Source organism: Rhinatrema bivittatum, chromosome 2 (genome assembly GCF_901001135.1).
Source record: "Rhinatrema bivittatum chromosome 2, aRhiBiv1.1, whole genome shotgun sequence".
In the NCBI taxonomy this organism is placed as follows: domain Eukaryota; kingdom Metazoa; phylum Chordata; class Amphibia; order Gymnophiona; family Rhinatrematidae; genus Rhinatrema; species Rhinatrema bivittatum.
The window spans coordinates 656001011-656025639 of NC_042616.1; the positions used below are offsets into that span (position 1 = coordinate 656001011).

Below are 24629 nucleotides of genomic sequence, written 5' to 3' on the forward strand. Positions count from 1 at the left end.
ACCTTTCCCTCCTCTGTCCGTCCTGTCTTCAACAGCATTCCAGGAGGAGCTGGAGTGCAGGGTGCAACTGGTAGTTGTCAGAGCTCTGTAGGGCATGACGTTGGCAGCCCCACCGGTGCCGTCACTAATGCCAGAGCCTGCACCCTCGATGTGGGTATCACTGCTGGAGCTCCTTGATGTCCTTATTGGTATTCTCCCCATGCAGCCGCTGCCTGGGGTGGCCTTTGATGCCCCTGCAGCCACCGTTGCCTCCTTTTCCCGGTGCTATCCCTGTCCTGGGTTCCTCAGAGGAGGAAGGGCTTTCACTGCCCGTGCCGTCATTGAGGCCCTTGGTCCCCTGGGCTGGAGTTGCCTGGTCCGGTGCCAGTTCCTTCAGGGACCTTGATGCCCTCGGTGCCCAAGCCCAGGGGACCGGGGAAGGGTCCCCTCCTCTGGTGTCTCTGGGCAATCTTAGTGAAGAAGATACCCTGTATGACCTGTGGGGAGGGGATGATACCTCAGAGTCTTCATCTGATGACTCGGTGGATCTTCCCTTGGACCAGTCTCCTCTGGAGGAGAGACGCCAATCCCCACCTAAGGACCTGACCTTTGCGGGATTTTTCTGGGCCATGGCAGAAACCATTCCATTTCAGACGGAAGAGGATACCAGGCATAAGATGCTGGAGTATATCCAGTTTGTCGATGCCACGAAGATCTCGTCCATGAGATCTTCAAAGGGATACTCCTTAGGATTTGGGAACATCCCATCTCCGTGCCTCCGATGACCTGGAGGCACACATCCGCCCCTCTGGGTCAGGAGCACGGGACGCTAGATGCACTAGGTAAGAAGTTGTTTCAAGGCACCATGTTGATCACCCATATTGCTTCCTACTATATTGATCACCCATATTGCTTCCTACCAGCTGTACATGACTGATTCCAGAGGAACCTCTGCAAGGAACCTCTGGAATCAGTCCAGGAACTGTCCAAGCGCCTGCCCCAGCAACAGCAGGATGCTTTTTTGGCAGTCATCCAGCAGGGCCTGGAATGTGGCAAACACGAGGTGTGCTCCATCTATAATGTGTTTGAAACAGTAGCTAGGGTGGTGGCAGCGGGCATTGGTGCCCGCAGGATGGCATGGCTTCGAGCCAATGATCTCCAGCTGGAGATCCAGGAGAAGCTCACAAACTTGCTGTGTACTGGCGAGAAACTCTTTGGCGACAAGGTGAGGGATGCTGTGGCTCAATTGAAAGATCACCAAGAGAAACCCTTCAGCATCTATGCCAGTACATCTGACCCGCCATCCTCTGCAAGGAAATCCTCACGACAGGGCCAAAGGAGGTCCTTTTATCACCAGAGGAAGTATTATCTTCCTGCCTCTCATGCCCTCTCTCAGCATGAGGGCTCTTGGGGCCGCTCCAGACAGCAGCAGGCCCTCAGGTCTCACCGGCATCCCAGCCGAGCCCCACTGCAGGGTTTTGACTGGCTGTGAGGGAGCATAAGCCAATCGGCCGTACCCTTGACGTCGGCCCTCTGGTCGGAGGCTGGCTGCGGTTCTTCGTGGACCGCTGGCCCAGTGTCATCTCTGACCAGTGGGTTCTGTCCATCATTCGTCGAGGGTATCTGTTAAACTTTATGAGTGTCCCCTCAGACTCTCCCCCGTGCCCCTCTTGGGGGTCTGTTTTTGCATCAGGAAATACTAGACAGAGCTCTCCGTCCTTTTAACGGCCAGAGCAGTTGAACCCGTTCCGCCCTATTTTGGCCCTGAGAGCTTTGAAGAAGTTTCTAAGAGAAAAATTGAAAATGGTCTCTCTGGGCACCCTGATTCCCCTCCTGCAAAGAGGGGAAGGGCTTTGCTCCCTCAATCTGAAAGACACATATGCCCACATCCAGATCTCCCCGGACAAAGGAAGTATCTTTGGTTTGGCATGGAGGACAGGCATTTCCAGTACAGGGTGTTGCGCCTCGGCCCCATACATCTTCACCAAGTGTCTGGCAGTGGTGGGTGCACATCTTTGATGGGGGGGGGGGGGGGGTGTGTGTAGATGTTTACCTACTTGGATGACTGACTGGTCAAAAGCGCTACCCAGGAGGGAGCGCTTTGGTCCCTGCATTTAACCATTTGGGTGTTGGAGTCCCTGGGGTTTGTCATCAATTACTCAAAGTCCCATCTTACCCATCACCTCAGTAAGCCTTATCGGCACCCGGCTAGACATTGCTCAGTCCAGAGCTTATCTTCCTTGTGATCCGGCACTCACACTGGCCTTCTTTGCAGGAATGGTTCACTGGAGCCAGCAGGTCTCGGCCCGTCACATGCTCCAACTTCTGGGTCATATAGCTGCAACTGTCCATGTTACGCCCCTGGCTCACCTACATATGTGCAGAGCTCAATGGACCTTGTGGTCCCAATGGTAGCAGGCCTCCAAGGACCTCCACGTAAGCATCCACATTACTCCACCTCTCCAGACCTCCTTGTTTTGGAGGGAGAGCCTGGCCAATTTGTAGCAGGGGATTCCTTTTTAGTCCCCCCCTATCCAAGTTGTGCTTACCATGGATGCGTCATCCCCCAGGCTGGGGCACCCATGTGGAGGGGCTCTGCACGCATGGTCTGTGGTCTGCTCAGGAAGCTCAGTGCCAGATCAATTTCCTGGAGCTTTGGGTGATCCATTACATGCTTTAGACATTAAGCGATCGCCTATCCAACAAAGCGGTTCTGATCCAGACCAACAACTAAGTGGTGATGTGTACATCAACAAGCAGGGAAGTACGAGGTTGTTCCTCCTATGCCAGGAGTCAGTTCAGATTTGGTCAAAGGCTCAGTCCCAAGGCATGCTGCCTCAAGCCATGTATCTTGCCAGGACAGAGAATGTGGTGGCGGACCGGTTGAGTTGAGCCTTCCAACCCCATGAGTGGTCCCAGGATCAGGAAGTGGCAGAGAGAGTTTTCCATCTGTAGGGAACCCCAGATGTGGATCCCTTCACCTCCTCCTGCAACAGCGAGATGAGGCAATTCTGCTCCCTGTACAAGGGGGATGGAAAGCCAGCCTCAGAAGCTTTTGCCCACCATTGGGGCAAGAGCCTTCAGTATGCATATCTTCCACTTCCTCCGGTGAAGAAGACTCTCCTGAAGCTCCAGCAGGTCAGGAGGACCATGATCCTCATTGGCTGATCCTGTGGGATCTATCTGTCCGGGAACTGATCAGTCTGGGGACTTACCCCAACCTCATCACAACAGATCAGGGCAGGCTGCGCCATCCCAACCTCAGGGCATTGTCTCAGACGGCCTGTATGTTGAGAGGGTAATTCTGCAGCCCCTTGACCTGTCGGACAATGTGTCCCGGGTCCTAGTGGCTTCCAGGAAGCCTTCCATTAGGAAGTCTAACGGCCTGAAATGGGGGAGGTTTTCCATGTGGTATGAGCGTCATGGCTTAGATCAGTTCTCCTGCTCTACATCGAACCTGCTTGATTACCTACTGCACCTTTCGGATGCTGGCTTGTAAGCCAACTCCATCAGGGTACACCTGAGTGCCATTGGTGTGGATAGTTCACCCATCTCTATGCAACCCTCAGTAGGGCATTTTCTGTGGGGTCTGCTACAGTCGAAGCCTCCCCTGTGGCCTCCTGCTGTATTCTGGGACCCAATGTGATGTTGGCTTGGCTCATGAAGTATAATTTCGAGCCACTGCACTCTTGTGACCTGAAAGGTCCTGTTTTTGGTTGCGGTCACTTCGGCGCAAAGGGTCAGTGAGCTACAGGCTTTTATGATGTACACACCATACACAAAGTTCTTTCATGATAGGGTGGTTCTACGTACACACCCTAAATTCCTGCCTAAGTTGGTGAAGGACTTCCATCTTAACCACTCCATCATCCTACCAACATTTTTTCCCAAGCCTCATTCGCACCACGGCAAATGGGCTCTTCACAGCTTGGATTGCAAGAGAGCTTTGGCCTTCTACCTGGACTGGACAGCAGGCCATAGGCAATCCATGCAACGCTTCATCTCTTTTGACAAGAATATATTAGGAGTTACAGTTGCCAAACAGACCCTGTCTAACTACCTAGCAGATTGCATTTCCTTCTGCTATGGGCGAGCAAGACTGCAGCTTGGGGGCCATGTCAAGGCTCACTCTGTGAGAGCCATGACAGCTTTGGTAGCCCACTTGAGAGCGGTCCCCATGGCAGAGATCTGCAAGGCTGTGATGTGGAGTTCTCTCCACACTTTCGCCGCCCATTACTGTTTGGACAGGGATGGCTGACATGATAGCAGCTTCGGCCAGTCTGTCCTCTGGAATCTCTTTCAGCAGTAAAATCCAACTCTTCCTACCTATGGCACTTTTTTCGGGTTCAGGCTGTATCTGTTATCAACAGCACGACTGTTGTGCCCGTTGGCATATGGTTAGGTGTCTGTTGGTTTATCTTCGGGGACAGCCTGTAGCTAGGGATTTCACCCAAGTGTGAGGACTACGATGCTGCTTGTCCTAGAAGAAAGCAGAGTTGCTTACCTGTAACAGGTGTTCTCGTAGGAAAGCAGAAGTTAGTCCTCATGAAACCCAACTCTGTGAGGTGGTAGGCATGTTTATTTTACTTTTTCGTAATTCTATGCTGAAGAGGGACCCCACGTGGACGTGTGGATAGTGACATGTTGGGCATGCTCAGTGTGCCAGTCAAAGTTTCTTGTGCCGGGTTCCATCCAATGTCACCCATATGTGAGGACTAACATCCTGATGTCCTAAGAGAACACCTGTTACAGGTATGTAACTCTGCTTTACTAGTTTATCACGAACATCCTCAGAAATTTTGGAAAGGCAAATGGGATGTAAAAATTATAAAATCTCAACTGTGACTTTAGTGGAGTCCTTGTATTGCCATTCAAAATATAGTTTAAATTCATTTACTATTTGCCTCGTAGAATGTAAATGTCCCGCTAAAGATTCTTTAATAGCACTAATAATGTAAGAGGGACTTTTAGTGTTGATCAAACAGGCCAGCAAAGTACCTGGTTCATTTCCCTGTTCATAATATTTTTGTTTTATGAATCTGATGGTTGTTTTGATTTGCTGAGATTGTAATTTAGCTAATTCATTCCTGGCTAATTGTTTTCAGTGAGAAATTGTTTTTAAATGTTTTGATTCAAGTCTTGCTATCTCAGCAAATAGGTCTTTTTGTTTGGATAAAAACATTTTTTCTTGTGACAGGTGAAAAAGAATTTCACCCCATAAAACTGCTTTCAAAGTTTTCCAGCATAATCTAGGATCATAATCTGTAGGAGGAGGATGAATCTGAAAATCCTGAATAGTTCTTTTAATGAAATTTGAGGTCACTATCTTTCAGGTAAGATAAATTAAGGCACCATTATGAGAACCCCTGTCCCCAATAGAGTCACTATTGGGGACAGGGATTCTCATAATGGTGCCGTAATTGGAAGAAATAAGATAGTGATCTGATAAATAAAATGCTAGACTGTCAATCACAGACATTGTTAAGAATATTTAAAATACAAAGGAAAAAAAAACCCCAAAAACAATCCTACTGTATGTTCCATACCTAGGGTAATAGAAAGTATAATCGGGACTAAAGGAAACCATTCCCTCCAAATATCCTTAAGATTATAGAATTGTATGATATTTTGCAAAGTTACTGGGATTGAAAGAAGGGCAGCAGCAGAATGCGATCTATCCGATACTGAGTTTAAATAAAGATTCCAGCCCCCTCCTAAAATTATATTATATGCAGGAAAGGATTTGAATCTTTCAAAAAGAAAGGAGATTGGGGCCATATATATTGGCCAGCAATAACTTTATACCAAATATCTCCTCATCTATTATGATGTATCTTCCCTCTGGGTCTTAGTAGGTTCTTAAAATAGACAATGGAGGGGAGAAGAGTATTGGGAGGGCCTCCCTGCACGTTACCAACTTGTGCATCCTCAGCACAGCTGTCCATGATGGAAGGAAGCAGCGACAGATTCCCTCCTGACGTCACCAGTAGGCGCCTACTTAATGCGGTGTGCAGCAACAGACATGGGAGAGCATGTTGAAGGGCCTTCCCTGCATGTTACCAACTTGTGTGTACTTTGTTGCTGCTTCCTTCCATTGTGGGCAGCTCTGCTGAGATTCCCTCCTGACGTCACCAACAGGTGCCTATTTAACGCAGCATGCAGCAGCATATCAAAGCCATGCACCTATGGGGATGTGCCCCTTGGCGTGGAATTACAGTTTGATTTCTATCATTATTTGTTCAGAAGATTCTCTCGATGGGTAAGAAAAGGAAGGGTAGGGTTAGGCCCTACCTGTCTGGACCATCCTCGGCCTCCCTCTCATCCCAATCAACATTAATGTCTTTCCAATTTACTAGCCAAACACTGGGCTCTACAGATCTAGGAGCTATATGCTCTGTTCAACAAGAAACTATGATCTCACTTAGTCCCAATGGACCACCTTCTCCAAGGGCACGGAGCCTGACTCAGATAGGTTTGCAGGACAGTGGAAGTGGGAATATTGCCCTGTCTCCACCAGCCCTGAGTGGGGGCATCCCAATCTGAGGTGTTGGGTTCTTCTATTCCTTTCAGTCATCTTGTTAAACCAGCCATGATAATGCTGGACATTTTTGGTCTGCCATTACCAGGTTAGAGACTACCTTATCTAGAATTGACTCCATGCTGTGTGCCTCTGGAAACATGTCTGCTCAATTAAATAAGCACTTGCAGAAAATTAAAGAACTCGCTGAAAAATTGGTCTCTCTAGATATTAAGACCTCTACAGTGATTGAACATATTGCTGTAGTAATGAGATAAAACTACAGCTGGAACATTTGGGTAATTTTGCCAAAAGATGCAACTTGAGGATATTAAGGAGGTCATTTTCTATGCAGATCGCACGCAATAAGGGACGTTTCGCACGTGAAAAGGCCCTTATCGCGTGGGATACCAAATTCAGGGTGCAGGATCGCCCACCGCTTCGCCCCCCGCCCCCCATTACCACGGGATTCAAAAAGCCCGGCGGTATTAGTAAATCCAACCCTAAATTTCCAAAATGTTCTATGATTTCTCCCTTGGAGATGTTCAAGAGATTCCTCATGGGTTTTTCCAAAGATGCTATCCCTTCAATAGTTAAAGTTCATTATTTACCATTTATTATTTCTGGTGAAAGAGATAACAAGATTAGAGAAGATCCTTTTGATGTTACTGGTTTCTTGGAAAATTCAGATCTTCTTACTAAGGATATCGCAACTCTATTAGTAGAATTTCTTAAGCAATCTAATAAACAGTTGATTTAAAAATTTTTCTTCACCTTAAAGAATGTATTTTTTATGGGGGGAAATATCCATTTTACCAAATGTAGTAAGAGACACTCAGTATCTTTGTAAATTATTTCTTGAGAGAAGTCAGTTTTGGATATAGGGGAAGTATTTCAACTGAAATTTCCTTGTAAGTGCATGCTTAAATTCTAAGATAATAGATATATTTTCTATGATGTAACCCAGCTTGATAACTTTCTCGCCAATAGGTTGGTTCCTCCTGATAATAGTGCTGTTCCTTCCACTAAACTAATTTTATGTAAGTAAATGGCTAAATTATTTTCTGTGGTCTTTTTACAGCTTCTGGATATAATTCTGTTTTTTGTGTCTTTTCCTGATACATATAATTTTCAGATGTCTGCTATTTATGTGGAAACTAAGTTGCTCTTAGATATATATTTATTGTTTAAACTTTATTTTTATTACATTTTTAGACAATAGCAAGTTTTTATTAAGACACATGTACCTCTGCTATTAGTGGTATAAGAAGAGGCAATCAACATACTAATCCACCCTCTTACCAGTTTGTAGTTGTTTCTTGAAGAAAGGCTAAATGAGTTCCTTGCTTCAAGTATTGTTAGCAGCTGACTTCTTTTAATAGGATTAGACACCCTGAAAGCTAAGGGATACTATTTTTAAGTAAGAGAGAGACATGTGTCTGGATAAAAAAGATCCGTAAATAAATTCCAGACAATAACATGAAGTTGGCACTGCACCACCCACCCCTTGTCACCAGAGATCTCACTATGTCTTATCTTCCAGCTAAGTAATTTATCATTGTGTCTTATTTGGATTTTTAACCATTTTTTCTATTAAAGTAATGTTTTAATCCTATGCCAAGGCAACTCTGAGTGAAAACCAAAAACTCGCTCAGATCCACTGCAATTATGTCCCAAACTAACAAAAATATAAAAAGGCAAAGTATAGTCCAAGTGAGGTTTCAGGTACCGCAAACGTCATACTGAAGTGTTTGGCTTGACAATTAATATCAGCCAGGAGAATGAACAATGGCAATATTGGGAAGAAGTATTCTTCCAGAAGATTAATTCATAAAAACATGAGACTTGCCATACTGGGTCAGACCAAAGGTCCATCAAGTCCAGTGTCATGTTTCCAACAGTGGCCAATTCAGGTTACAAGTACCTGGAAGGATCCCAATTCATCAGTGATTCACTGGCAATTGCTTCTGAATAATGGTGAAATTAAATTCAAATACAGTACCACTGTAGGGAAAAAAACATTAATGCCGAAGACAGGAGCTTCAGTATGAAAAAGTCTAGCCAGACGCTTCTTAAATTGCTTAGACTGCGAGAAATTCAGAAACCAACCTAAATTAAAAGTCAAAGTAAAAAAAACAAACAAACCTCATGAATCACTGAGAATGCCTGGAAGGGGGGGGGGGGGGGGGGGGAAGGCCATGAGTTTCCTCAAAATACCAATCATGAGGAAAAGGAGGAAATATTCATCACCCGATCCCATTTTTATTAGAAGTCAGTATTATATAGTTCATTTTTTGTTGTGATGAATGTGTGAGCCACCAGTTTTAAGAAAGGTTAAGATTTCCTTTGGAGACCAGAACACCTGTGGCTTCCCATCATCTATTATTCGGAGCTAAGCCGGGTACTACAGGGCGTATGAGAAACTGTGATCTCGTAGTTAGCGCTTTACCTTGTTAAAGCTGTATCAGGTTTTCTGTACAGCTGCTGAGAAAAATCAGGAAATAAGAACACTTGGTGACTTTATAAAGAATTTTCTTTTCTTTCTAGCCAAATCCAAAATCTTCTACTTGTCTGAAAAGTTGTACAGATGAACAACTGAAGTTCCAGGTCTACCATTCAGGCTTGGTGGAGGGGCTGAATTTCTGTGAGCTCTATCTACCTTTACTTGGCTTAGCTGCCAGGCCTACTAGTTCCGGCAGCCATTTTGACATAAAAACTGCTATGTCATGGCCCTCAGAGGATTCCGGCAAACCAACAATCCTAACATTGTTACAGTGACTTTTGTTTTCAAGATTTTCATTATTTTCCTCCAGGAATTTGACACTTTTTACTAGTATAATCTATCTTTTGCCTGTGCCCCATCTATGCAGTTTCTAAGTCATATACTCGAAGGTCCATGATCTCCAATTTTTCTTCATGTTCATGAACCGATGCCACTAAATTAGCCACTGTTTCCACTACAATGGTAAATTTTACATGTTTATTTTGTGCCAAATTCTCAGAAAAGGTGTTGAAATATATTTTGAAAACATCTCCCGAAGATGTAAAAATCTGTGGAGGCAGCACTCTCTTCTTCTCCAGGGAATGATTTATTTTCCATATTACTGATATCCTTATCCAGTCGCTGTTTTTCTCAAATAAATTCATTTTCTTAATTCCATTGTCCACCCACAGTTTTGCGATTGAGGCTTTGGAGCTAATTTTTCCTTTAAATCAATGCTCACCAATATTTTAGAAGGATATGATGATAGGAATTGGGTGGCAGCTCACCCAGCTAGCTGCTGCAGGTTCAGAGCATCACATGACCCCACTAGTTTGCAGTATTTGTAATGTCTTTATGATATGAATTGTATTTTTTTGTTTTATTGTAAGTCAATTAGAATGATCATTAAGGATTGATAAGAGGGAGTACAAACATAAAACAACCTACATACACTTCAAGACTAGGCAAATCTAGTCCTGGAACGAGACAAACATCTGATTTTCAGTATATACATAATCTTCAACCCCACACAGAATGGTATTTTGAATGAATCTGCACCGGTAGACTCCAGCTTCTTTCAAAGATTTAAGGCGCAAAATGGACACATTCAGCCACTATCATGCAAAGAGAATCTGCCACTAAGGTTCTGAAAGAATCTGAGTGCCCTTGATGCAGATTTGCTTGAAACATGGCTCCATGTTGGGCTGAGGAATAACTAAGCCAAATGTGATTTTCTTTCCTTGAGAAAAAATGTATTTAAAATAAAACAAAACAAAAAAAAAAAAAGTGGATTTAAAAAAAAAACCAAAACAAAACAGATTCAAACCACATTTTAACAAATATGGGCAGAGGATTATAATTCTGAACATTTACTAAAAAATTATAGCTGGTTCATCATATGATGATCCTCCTCATTTTCCTAAAAGGGCTTATGTGGCTTTGAGGTTCACATGAGCTTTTAAAGGAAGAATCCTTGTTCGGTTAGATATGACAAGCACAGGTGTGAAGTAGATGGTTCACTATAAGGATAGGGAACACTTTGCTCTCTTACTAACCCTAGGGCCTGCTTCACTGCTCCTATGCTGTGCTATGCCAAGAAGGGAGAAAAACTGGAGGGAAAAAAAAAGGAGAAGAGCTCAGGATGAGAGAGAAGCAGGAGGGATGGGGAGAGAGGCTGGGAGATGAGACAAGGAGGGTAGAGAAAAAAAGACTGGTAAGGAGCAAGTGGGAGAGAGATGTAAATGTGCAAGAAATCAAGGAAATGGGGTGACAAGACTGAGAAAATAAAAGGGAGACAGGCAATTGAAGTGAAGGAGTAGAACAGTCGAAGGTTGAGTTGAAGGAAAGATGGAAAAGACTGGAAGAGACATGGAGACAATAAGATAAAGGGAGAAAGATGGTAGAAGGATAAAAAGAATGGAGGGATGAAGGAAGAGAGGAAGTAGAACTCATAAGAAAGATCAGGTATGGTAAGGAAGGCTACAAAATATTACAAAGGCTAACCATTACTGACGCAGTCCTTGAGTGCTACAGACAAGCTGGGTTGGGGATATGAAAAAAATCAAAGAGCCAGGCAGGGAGTAGAGAAAGCCCCCTCACTGCAAATCTGTCTCATTTATGCCCCTCCTGGATCCATCGAACGGGACCCCTCCCCCTTAATTGAATTCTTATCTGCCAACATAAACATTGAAATCCCTTCCATCATACTAGGAGACTTCAACCTCCATGTCGATGCCACCCCCCTTACCCCTTCTTGTGAGGCATTCCTTACTGCACTCCAAGCTCTAGGCCTTAGACAAATTGTTGCCTCCCCCACGCACCAAGCTGGTCACTCCCTTGACCTTATATTCATCAACCACTGCTTCCTACCATCCCACCCCCCCACCTGCTCCCCTGTACCTTGGTCAGACCACTTCCTCATAAAAGCCCTCCTCCCCCTTAACTTCCCTCCTACCCCCCACTCCCTCAAACAACACCACCTTCACCTTCAGGAAACCCTGCTCTGGAGATGAACTGGCTCTTGCCATTTCCAACACATCCACTAGCCTTGACTGCTCCAGTCCAGAGACTGCCATCAAATCCTGGCTCAGCATGACTCTTGAAATTGCTGACAAACTATGCCCCATCTCCAGACGTAACATTACCCAACCCACAAAAAATCATCAACCCTGGTACACGACTGAACTAAGATCCCTAAAAAATACCCTCAGGCAGCGTGAGAGAAACTGGCGTAAAGCCCCCTCACCCCAACTCGCCTCAAGTTTCAAAACTACCCTTCACCAATATAGAATAACCACCCTCAAAACAAAAAGAGACTACTTTTCAGCTAAGATCCACCAATACATGTACAACCCGAAAGCCCTTTTCAATTATGTTGCCAACCTCACCAAATCCTCTCAGCCCACTATCCCTGAGAATGATGCCTCCACTAAGAGCGAAGAAATCGCCCAGTATTTCCTCACAAAAATCACCAACATCCTCCGCAGTTTTCAACACCCTTCTCCATCCACCTCCCCTTCCCCCTCCCTCCAACCTTCCCCCACTTCACCCACCCTCCAAACCCTTGACCTGACTTCCGCTAAAGAAGTGGAATCTATTCTCAGAAAACTTAAACCAGCTTCCCACCCTTCAGACACCATTCCCACAAAATCCCTCCTCTCCATCCCGAACACTATATCCAAACCCATCGCAGACATCATAAACTCCTCCCTCTCTTCAGGCTCTGTCCCAGATGCTCTTAAACAAGCTATTGTCAAGCCCCTCCTAAAAAAACCAACACTAGACCCTAAAGACCCCGCTAACTTCCGCCCTATCTCTAACCTGCCCTTCCTATCCAAAATTATGGAAAAGATTGTAAACATCCAACTTACAGAATATCTAGAAAGCAACAACATTCTGCATCCAGCCCAATACGGCTTCCGTAAATACCTCAATACAGAAACCCTCCTGCTCTCCCTCACGGACCACTTACTCATAGGCATGGACCGAGGCAACTGTTACCTCCTCGCCCTACTCGACATCTCAGCTGCCTTTGATACCATCAACCATAACCTCCTCATCAACCGGCTATCCGAAATAGGCATCTCAGGCCTAGCCCTACTATGGTTTAAATCCTACTTATCTAACAGAAAGTTCTCCGTCAAGATAGGAAACGCCAACTCCACACTCTATCCCTTGTCTCAAGGTGTCCCACAAGGCTCCTCCCTCTCCTCCACCCTTTTCAACATTTATCTCACACCTCTATGTCAGCTCCTCACAGACCTCGGCCTCAAAATCTACCTCTATGCAGATGACGTTCAAATCGTCATTCCCATTCACAACTCTCTCTCAGATGCCCTTGCCTTCTGGAACACATGTCTTGCCAACATCAATGACTTCCTCACCAACATCCACCTCGCTCTAAACTCCTCCAAAACAGAGCTGCTCCTTATCTCTCCTCACCTCCCTCCCAAACCACCGATCTCCAACGATCCAGCTTTCAACGTCATAACACCCCAACCCACAGTAAGAGACCTTGGGGTTATCATAGATCAACAACTCAATCTCAAAAAACAGATCAACTCCATCCTCAAAGAAGGTTTCTTCAAGCTTCACATCCTGAAGAAACTCAGACCCCTCCTCCACTATCATGACTTCCGCACCGTCGTCCAAGCCACCCTTTCCTCAAAGCTGGACTACTGTAATGCCCTCTTCCTTGGCCTACCCTCCTCCACCACCAAGCCCTTACAAATGCTCCAGAATGCCATCGCCAGGGTCATCACCAACTCAAGGAAAGCTGATCACATTACCCCAATACTCAAAGAACTCCACTGGCTCCCCATCGCATCCCGAATTCTCTTCAAAATTCTAACCATAGTGCACAAGTCCATCCACTCGCACAATTCCAATTGGTTGGATGAACCCTTTCGTCCTATACGCACTGAACGACCCACTCGCACTGTCAACAAAGGCACCCTCTCCATTCCCCCTTTGAAAAAAGCCCACCTCTCCTCTACTAGGGACCGTGCACTATCCATTGCAGGCCCTAAACAATGGAACACCCTCCCTACCACTCTCAGGCTAGAGCCATGTTACGCCAAGTTCAGAAAAAAACTTAAAACATGGCTCTTCCGACAAGCCTACCCTGATTAAGTACACCGACTTCTGCAAGTATCTTGCCTACGCCTTGTATATTCCTGTAAATAGTCCGTTGCAGTTTTTATTTATTGCTTTAATTCCTCCACCTCCTGCTCTTTGTATACTCCTCCTTGTTCGCCCTCCCTGTTCATTGTAATTTCTACCTTTAAAGTTACATTGTAAACCGGTATGATGTATGCATACTAATACCGGTATATAAAAGTTTTTAAATAAATAAATAAATAAATAAATAAATAAATAAATACGGAGATGAAAGAAAAAGGGACATAAAACTGAAAGGAACACACAAAAATGAGAAGCTGGAAACGAGAAGAAATACAGCTGAGATACAAAAGATCAAGAAAAAAGGCAAAAAGATGACAAAACAATTGGAAAATGCAATCTTATTTTTTTGGTTAGAGATTTAATTTTTCTTCTGTCTAAACTAAATTAGCTCAGCTCATAATTAGCTCTTAGAACGACGCCAGATTCCTCACCTCGACTCTGGCTTGAGTCGCTTAGTCAAATTTCTGGGTTTGGCAGTTGAAGTTACCTCAAAATGGCTCAACACTTGTGCTTACATTTATAAGGCCTTTACAAGATACTATGTACAATATCTACCTGTAAAATGAAGAGTCGATGATCTGCATTATCCAGACACAAGTCTTCTTTGTCCAGGTGGATTCTAAATTGAGACAAATATTCATTTTGCCGGCTGATGTCTGTCGCTAGAATGACACAGCCTAACTGGCTTTCCATGTGTTGCCTGGAATAAGTAATAAAATACGGCATTAAATAATATATATAGATGAGAAATTTTAAAATTCTAGGCTCAAAGTATGTACAAAACCTGCATATACAATAAGCTTAGGCCAAAATCCACTTGCTTTTGTAGCACACAGAACACGTTTAGTAGAATGAAGCAAAGATGCTTACTTATGACGGGCGTTCTCCATAGACAGCAAGGTGAATAAACCACATAAATGAGCGACATAATTCAATAGTGAAAAAAAAAAAGCTCTCAGAGCTCAGAAAAAAATGAGTTGGTTTTCTGAGCATGCATGAGTCTCCTCAGTCTTTGTAGCAAGCTAATCCTGAACCTTATGGAGGGTAGGACTTATGGCTGAATTGTCTTGCTATGAAGAACATTTGCTACAGAAGCAATTATGTTTTCTCCGTGGACAAGTCCTCTATGAGGACAGCCTAAAGAGATTAGGACTCTTCAGCATGGAGAAGTCACAGCTGAGTAGACTGGAACGAGTAAATGTTAATTGGTTGTTTATAAAAGTACAAAAACTAGGGGGGACACATAATGAATTACTAAAACTAATAAGAAAAATATTTTTTACTCTATGGATAATTAAGCTCTGGAATTCAGTGCCAGAGGATGTGGTGAAAGCTATTTTAAAAAGTGCATTTAAAAAGAATTACAGTATATCGCATATATGGATAGTCCATAAATGGAATTTCAATACACATTACATATAGCATATAGTTTTTGAATCATGTGTCTGAACAATTTCGGCACCTACTGGTTAAATTACTATCTATTTCGAATTTATTCATGTGCCTATTTGTAAACCATTGTGATGGTATATCACTGAACGATGGTATAGAAAAGTTTTTAAATAAATTAAATAAATAAATATATAATTTGTCCAATGACCAGTCATATAATTGTAGCTGGTGACTGTGTATCTGCTATCTGGTTTTTTTTTCCCCCCCAGGGAGACAGAAAGCTATCAGATATATCATTTGGGAAACTGCTCATTTCCATATCTTGCAGGGCTCTTGACAAAAGACTGAAAAAGTGAATCCCTCCTTATTTGTTGATAGAGAACATTATTACTTTGTTTTCTGTTTGGAGCAACACCATTTTCTCCTTTAACCAGGAACTGAATACTTTCAAAAGCATTAAAGACTGGAGTAATCTTTCTTGTGGAGGCCAAGATCCTTGAGAACAAAGGTTGTTTATATGAAATTCTCATCCCTGATTGGAGACATCTGTGGTTATGGTAATTTGAAATTGAGATTGGTGAAAAAAACCTGCTCTCATAGTGAACCATCTAGCCACCCTGCCAAAGAAAGGATGAATATGTTGGATATATTCACTTTGCGTGATAATGGTTTTAGGTGCTGGTTCCACTGAAATTTCAGGTGTCCCCGAGCTTGTCTCATATTGAGACATGCAAAAGGGGCATCATGGACTGTTGCTGCCATATAACCCAACATTTTCATGAATTGGCAGGAAACCCACTTCTGATTTGAAAGTGTTAGGATTATTTTGATCAGTTCACATACTTTTTGCTGGGGAAGGAATGCTTGTCCTTGTGTAGTATCTAGGCAAGCTCCTATGAAGTCTATGAGTCAGCTCCAAATTGAATTTAGGAAAACAGATGAATCCTAGGGACTGAAGGATGTTCATCATACAGTGTGGAAGAGCAAGTTTCTTGAAGGGTATGGCTGGATATGATCCAGTCTTCTAAATATGGAAAAACAGATACACCACTTTTACATGATCAGCAACCAGTGCAAGGCATTTATGTACATGCTGAGTACTGCTGAGAGGCCAAAAGGGAGAACATGAAACAGGTTACTGTTGGCAATAGGGAAATGTAGACATTTTCTGTGAATCGGAAATGGGGCGAAGGCATTTTTGAAGTCCAGAGTGGTTAATCAGTCTTTGATGTTCAACAGAGGATAATCGCTATAGAGTTCATCCTGATCTATTCTTTCAGGTGTTGTTGAGATATCAGAGGTACAAGATGGGGAGAAGATCACCTCTTTTTTTCCTTTGAATGAGGAAATATTTTGGGACAAATGCTACTGCATTTGCAGAGAGGATGGCTCAAAGCTCTTGCTGGTATAGGTAGAGCTGCTGCTATTCTCCATTTATGTGATGATTCTTTGATGGATTATCTTGGGGGGGGGGGGGAGAGGAATTAAAGCAAAAACAGTAGCCCAACTGTATGAATCTTTAAAACCCAATAGTCTGTTGTTATGAAAGACAATAATGGGCTGAAATGCTGAAGCCTTTCAAAATGTAAATCAGGAATTTTTTTTTGATACTGTAGTCACAATCTAAGATTAGATTTTGATTGTGTTTGTATGAGAGATTTGAGCTGTGCTCTCTCTCTCTCTCTCTCTCAAACATGGCCTGCTCTCCTGCTGCTGTTGCAGGCAAAGCTGCTGAAATGAGTAGGTTTGGTACATTTATTTATTTATTTATTTTTGACAGTGGTACTGTCCTGCAGTGCTGAAGTTGACCTTTCTTGCTTGTAGATAGTTGCTCATTTGTAGCTACTGACAGAGTAAGGACAGTGGAGCAGTGATCTTTAATATCTGATCCACAGTTTCTATTTCTCTCTCTTCAGAGTATCCCTTGTGCATGGAGCAAGTTTCTCATGAACATCTTTACAAAGACCTGAAAGCCTGTAGCCATGATACTTTTCTGGCTCTAATGGCTACTGCATATGTCTTGGAAGAAGTATCATATGCATCATGAACTGATTGAATTAGATGCTTCCCATATTCTGCATCTTGCAGTACAGGAGCAAAACGATGCACAGAATCTGAAGAACGCTGCTGGGTCATGTCTTGCAGCTTTTGCAAGGAGTTGTACATAACCAACTGGAAAATCTTCTTTGCCATTGTGTCCAGTAAATTGGCATCTAAAATACATTTTGAAGTGCATTTTTTTTCTCAAAGCTGACTCCACTACTAGACTCATGAAGGATGACCAAGACGAGGCTGAACTTTCCATTTAAGATCTAACAAAGGCATTTTCCACATTCTTGTTTGGAGTTCTTGTAGCACTCTGTGAAGCAGAATAACTAGTACTTGTTTTGGAGTTTAAATATATTTTAGCACGCCAAATATATCCTCTCTAGGTTCTGTCTCCTCCTGTAAAGTAAAAGTAATTCTTTTTGACATTTTTTGGACAAAATAAGGATATGACATAATCCTCCAGTGGAGAGGTACTTCTGAGAGGCTGTGTAGAGGGGTCCGATAGAAGACCAATGGATTATTCATCATCAGAATGGTATGACAGGAAACCCTCAGAACCACCATCTATAGCAGATGTAGCCAACTCCAGTCCTCGAGAGCCACAAATAGGCCTGGTTTTCAGGATATCCACAATGAATATGCATAAGATAGATTTGCATGCACTGCTTCAATGTATGCAAATTTATTTCTTGCATATTCATTGTGGATATCCTGAAAACTAGACCTGTCTGTAGCTCTTGAGAACTGGAGTTGGTTACCAACTCTCAAGAAGGAACATAAGCATCTAATTCCCTATCCTTGGATGAATTTGAATGCTGAGACTTATACTGACTCATTTTGCATGATATCTTGCTTGGTTTGATATGGTGGAATAGTAGATTGAGTTTCAGATTTAGGGGCCATGAATATTTGTTCTACTTGTGATGGAGAATTTAATATATTAGTAAAATAGCTCTAGATGAAGTCGAACCACATTTTTCTCATGAAAGGATGATCATCCTGTTTGGAAGAATTATCTAATTCTGGAAGCAGAATCAGCATAGCATGTTTGGCATGAGTAGATTCACAGTGAACTTTGTTTGAAGAGAACTTAAATTCTTTTAGTCTATAGCTTCTACATCCTTCAGGCCTTGAGAGACATTTTGGCACAAGCAGTTATGTACACATCATGTAAGATCCCTAAGCAGAAAACACAGTGGTCATGCTGATCAGATACGGTCATCTTGCAGGAGCAGCGAGGACATCTTTTGAAGTCTGGTTTACGTTCTGCCGTTGTGAAGAGAGCTGAGGCTAGGCTGAACTCAATCTTGGAAAAATTTAATATACCCCTCTCCCTCCAAGCCTTGCAAAAAAGAGAATGGAAAAAGAAATAAAAATGTGAAAAATGTGATGAGTTGCTAAAAACAGAGCAAAAACTTGTCAGTTTGCATAAGCAAAAGAAAAATAAGAGACCAAGGAGATTCACATTACAGTGGCTGCACAGACCAGCAAATGCTCGGAAAACTTTTGTTTTTTTCAGCTCTGAGAGAGCTTTTCTGTCTCAGTGCTGTCTGATGACATCACCCAATTTTGTGGCTGATTACTGTCCTGCTTGTCCAGGAAGAAGTCGGGGTTATTTACAATCCCGCAGAACAACTGCTCTTAGCTTGCTGTTAAAGATTTCCCCTCAGGTAGATACAGATCCAATTAAAGCATTGCCCAATTCAAGCAAGTAAAACAGAAGCAGATGAAACCAAAAACAATCTGATTTTGCTTTGTCATTATGAGGTATTGTGTGTATACTGAAAAGGGAAAAAAAATGCATATTATCCATTTTAGAATAAGGCTGTAACGTAACAAATTGTGGAAAAAGTGAAGGGGTCTGAATGCTTTCTGAATGCACTAAATGTAACACTAATTACACTACCAGAAGTAACACAGTCTTAAATACTTAATTCGATATTACAACAAAAGCTAAAGCATCAATCCTGCTGAAGGTTCTATCAAACTAAAATGTTGGCTTTTCTTATAGTATTTAAACAAACATGGGGAGGATCATTTTCAATCATCTGCACAAAGTGGCATACGCGTGCATGTATGGCTGCAAGATCTACACTAGTATTTTATAACCAGTACGTATATTTTACATGCAAAAATAAAATGGGACTGAGTTGCATATATTGGGATATATGTGTGTAAGTCTATTTGAAAACAAATGCGGGACAAGGAAAGTACCAATTTTACCAATTACTCCACCAGTTTGGCCACTCCTTCTCTAGGTCAGAAAGACCCTCCTAGTTCTTCAGCCTGAATGCCCCACCCCCCCTCCCCAGTTCACCCAGATCTCCCTCCCAATCAGAACTAAAACACATTTAATACCATTTATGCCAGATAATTAGCAGGTGTAAATTTAAGCAAGTTGGCAAATCTATGTGCATGTCTTTTAAAATAGCAATTTATATGTGTAAATGTTGCCCCTGCCCTGAAATGCCCCAGACCACCCCAGTTTTATGCACGTGTATGTATGTATATATATATATATATACTAAAGTGTGTATTTTCAACTTTTATAAAATATGGAATGCGAAGAGAGAATACTTACACATGTATATGCATTTTACTTGTTTTGAAAATTCACCCTTTAATTTTTGTGATTTTTTGCTAGTGCATCTAGTGTTACATATGCTTTAATCCTTGACAGGGTCATCAATATGTTTGTCCAGGATAATCAGATCCCTCCCCAGATAGTGGTTCTAAACTTCAGTCCTCAAGACCCCAAAACAGGTCTGGTTTTCAGGATATCCCATGAATATTAGATATATTGGCAACCATTTGGTTTAAGAACCAGATTAATTAGTACTAGACCCTTTTGGAATCCTGAGCCCAGATTTGACAGCCTTTTCTGTTCTCCTTTTAGCTTGGTGGCCCTTTAATATATTTTTACATATGAGATCCAATACAATCAATAAACTCACATTGCCCAACTTTAATATGTTAAGGTATTCACACACTGAACACAAACTGGGATTATCTAACTAGCAAAATTCAAATCAGTCCATCTGACAGGCCAGTTCACACTTCCAACTTACAAATTCAGCCTGCAATAATTTGCAAAATAATGGCATGAGATTCTTTTTTAAGTTTATACAGAATAAAATCTAATGTACAACATACATGATATGGACTGAATTTTTAATCAAAATTAGATTTTAGAAGGTTATTTTTGGCTAGAATACTGCCGTTTTACATCTTACCAAAATATGAATTATAGTTTATAATTTAGAATGGTATCAGTCTTACTTAATATGATGGTACAGTGAAAGAAAGCAATATTAATTTCCTCAAATCATACAGCAAATTAGTGTCTAAACAGAAAAGTGCCACATCCAATATAACTCCTTTTGTTACAGTGTGAGAAAATGCACCAAAAGTGAATCCCAACCCATATACCCATTTCCTCTGTTTAGTACAATGACACCAGGTCTGCTTTATAGGGAGCCAATTTCATCTTTAAATGAGAATCCCCTTAAAACTTTACAGCATAGCATACCTCTCTTCTAGTGGCATGTGTGCAAATAAACCAGACTCTCGCAACAAGCCCACTGCTGACCTCCAGTGGTGGTTTTCTAATACTGAGGTATTCTGCAAAACAACAATTGTCAGTAACGCACACAACAGATTTTGACATTATATAAACACTTTTCATGTTTTATCAAACTGTTTAAGGAATGCAATCCTATATGCCAGTCTGCTAAACACTCAAATGTTAGCTTTTTCATTGGAGAAATTGCCTGTTTTCATAAACTATTAAAAGACTAGAAGAAGAGAGAACATGACTCCACTCACCTTATATAAAGTTGCTAAGTAATGGTTTGTTTTAATGAGAAACGGCTGATTAACACCTGGATGATCCAAATCATGCGTGGCAGCTGCAATCAAACCTACCAGGACATCCCACTGAGTGAAAGCCTTTGCAAGCTGTAAAAAAATAAATGAGCAGTATATTAATACCAGACATTCTACTTGAAAATTGAAGCAGCAAGCAGCAACAGTTTTCCCATTTGAGGCCTACGCTCCACAAAATGAAAATCAAGATATTACATGGATTTTTCCCCAACCTGTTGTAAACACACTTAAATGCATTTTCAGTGAGGTAGTAACCTCAAAGGTAATCGCAAAGATCAAGACAATTTTAACACACACAGAACTTATTTAAAAGTTTTATATTCTGCATATACAACACAAATTGTTCTCGGTACCCACATAGATAAAGTTTGAAAATCAGGTTCTTATGTGGGTAAATGCCTGCATGTATATTTAGTTGAAGTAAAATGGTGCTGTAAAGTTGGGTGCATTCATGGCATGCTGTGTCCTTGAATATGTAAGGCATTTGTGTACATCTAGCATTTCTAATGGATGTCTCTATTATGTAGACAAGTATGTGCATAGTTCTAGGTGGCTGCAAATTCACTTACCCACATCTGGCTGACTTGGACAGATGAACTGTTTTTACTTGCAAAACAGATGGCCAAGTCTTTGAAAATGAGACCTCCTTAGAAGTGATCATCTGCACAAGTATAGTTGTGTAACCCATTTGCCCCTCCTTGCTCCCCAATCACTGAATTTAAGTTTCATAGTCAGTCTTACCACTCAGATTGTGAGCTTCTGGTTTATTAAAAAAATCATTCATAATATAGTCCAATGCAATAAAACAGGATGCCTCACCAAAAGGATTAAGAATATTTGCTTAGCAAGAATAATTGCTTAGTAGCTAAGAGAACAATTTTCTGCCTCTGGAAATTTTACTATCTTTCCTAACACATACATTATGGGCCGGGTTTTTAAATCTACGTGTGCGGGGGTACATTTGTGCACGCCACCCGGCGCGTACAAATGTACGCCCGATTTTATAACATGCATGCAGCCACGCGCATGTTATAAAATCCGGGGTCGGCGTGCACAAGTGGGTACACACTATTGCACCTTGCACGCGCCGAGCCCTAGGGGAGCCCCAATGGCTTTCCCCGTTCCCTCCGAGGCCACTCCAAAATCAGAGCGGCCTCGTAGGGAACTTTCCTCCCCCCCCCCCCCCCCACCTTCCCCTACCTAACCATCCCCCCAACCCGAAAATAAATAAAACCCTTACCTTTGTTGCAGAAGTTACGCCTGCCAGAGGCAGGTATAACTTGCGCGCGCTGGCACTTGGCCAGCGCGCGATCCCCCGGCTCAGCGGCCTAGCAGAGGCCTCTTGTCATGCCCCTACCTCGCCCCTTTTTTCAAGCCCCGGGACATTTGCGCGTCCCGGGCCTATGCAAAATAGGCTCGGCGCGCGCAGGAGCGGGTTTAAAAGGGTTCCGCGCGTAATATATGCAAAGTACAAATTTTTTTTTTATTAAAGTCCATTTTAAAACTTTCTTTAAAATAAAATTTTCCAGCTGTGAATCATTTTTTATTCAATTCTCTTAATTTTTCTATTTGAAATATTTTCTCCCATTCTCACTTTAGTCTCTCCTCCATCTCTCTACCTCTGCTCTCCTGCTTGCTCCTTTTCACCTTTCCTTCATGCCTCCATCCTTCCCCCAGTCTTCTTCCTCCTATCCCGTTTTTTTTCTTTATCTACTCACGTCTCCATTCCTCCCCATCCCTACTCACACATTGTTCATTTCCTTTCTTCCTCTTTTTCCTGAATTTCAACTTCCTTTGTCTCCATCCATCTCACAGCCTTTTTATGAATATATGTGCCCATATTTTTAGTGTATAATCTATGCATTTTATTTTTAATTACCCTGTATTTTCAGTAATCAAATTTGTATTAATGTCATTTGTGTGGGGTTTTTTTGTTTTTAATACTACTTATTTTATTCAATGTGTATATCATTTTAGTTTCTATTTGTTATTTATTCATTTTTTCTTGTTTGTTTTTCTTGTATTGTCATTTAGCCCCGATGCAGACCTTTTTGGTTGAAACTCAACCAGAGTTGGGCATATTGGATTTTAATTTGAAGTTTTTCAACTAATAAAGTATCCCTAACTCGAAGGTGACAGGTCTATTGTCTTACTGTTTTGCCTACTGGCTTTGATAGACTGTCTTCCGGTTTGTTTCCTAGTTACAAATGTATTACTGCAGGAGCTGGATGGAGGTAATGCAGTTTTTCCTCGATGTATCCTCAGCCTTCAATTCTATCACCCATTTAATTCTCTTTGATCGATTATGGGAAATGGGAGTTTGGGGTAAAGTACATGCATGGTTTAAATCATTCCTTGATCATCACAGACAGCAACATGTCTGTTTTAACGATTTATCTTCTGAACGGTTATCTAAGAAAGTAGGAGTTCAACAAGGATCAGTTTTATCCACTGTTCTTTTTAAAACGTACGAGACCATTGTTCACTTTCAGGCTGATATAGAACAGTGCGTGTCAGTCATGGACACCAACAGGAAAGTGTACAGAAAAGCAGAAAAAACTGCTTTTCTGTACACCCTCTGACTTAATATCAGAGGTCCCCCCCCCAAAAAAAAGCTGTCTGCCGGCTCGCGGGTTGGAAAATGGACTCAATTTTGTTGGCGTCCGTTTTCCGAACCCATGGCTGTCAGCGGGTTCGAAAACAGATGTCGGTAAAATTAAGTGTTGGTTGTCGGACCTGCTGACAGCCGCCGCTTCAGCTAATAAGGAGGTGCTAGGGACGCGCTAGTGTCTCTAGCACCTCCTTTTTAGCGCAGGCCCTAATTTAAATAGAGAATGGCTCGCCCAGGAGCGAGCAGGGGCTCAACACGGAGCGCTGGCTCTCCCGCGGGTTTTTTTTTTAATCTGCCTGTTTGTTGAACCAATATGTCCCTACTTTCTGTGTTTATGCTGATGATGTTCAGCTGTACTTTCCTGTAAGAGGGAATTTAAATTTGGTTTTGGAAGCAATTTCCCGCTGTTTGATAGCTGTTCATTCTTGGATGTAAAATCTTTAGCTGAATTTAGAAAAAACTGAGTGCATTTGATTTTCAAGGAAATTTGATTTCTTAATTCATAATATTCACAGCATCCCTCTCTCCCTGGGGCTGATATCAAATTTACAGGTTTGGTAAAAAAAAAAATTGGGTTTCAGCCCCAAATGATTTCATATGTTTGGGCCATCATAAAATTAGTCTCAATACTGCTGACAGTCACACAATTGTTCAGGCCCTCATGCTTTCCGCATGTAATTCCCTGTATGTAGGAATCCCAGGGATTCACCTGAAAGCAATGCAAGTTTTGCAGAACTCAGCAGCATGCCTCATTTTGGGGGGACAGCAAGGGGACCATATGACCCCACTTTTGCACAAACTCCACTGGCTCCTCGTCCCCAGCAAGTATTAGTATTTAAGGCAATAGGTGGTGGGGGGGGGGGGGGGGGGAAATGGTCTCTCTTATCTTTCATTGCAACAGTACACACCCTCCTGAGTCCTGCGCTCATCAAGCAAAGGGCTTTTGGCCCTCCCTCCTGTAAGTAGTACTAAACTGACCAAGACCAGGCACCATGCTTTTCTCTTTATTGGATCCACACTTTGGAACTTGC

General features: G+C 42.3%; 1 protein-coding gene across 3 annotated transcripts in view; it reads right to left on the reverse strand.

The window, feature by feature from the left end:
- PDE7A (phosphodiesterase 7A) overlaps window positions 1–24629 on the reverse strand; it is a 302593-nt gene that overhangs the window by 28577 nt on the left and 249387 nt on the right. For all 3 annotated transcript variants that reach the window (XR_003854831.1, XM_029591390.1, XM_029591391.1), the window contains 3 exons: window positions 20928–21059; window positions 20632–20723; window positions 14217–14361 (listed from right to left, as the gene is read on the reverse strand). Coding sequence is in view for 2 of the 3 variants with exons in the window: in XM_029591390.1 (XP_029447250.1) it covers window positions 14217–14361; window positions 20632–20723; window positions 20928–21059 (369 nt within the window). In the remaining variant the exon portion in view is untranslated. The remainder of the gene's footprint in view (window positions 1–14216; window positions 14362–20631; window positions 20724–20927; window positions 21060–24629) is intronic.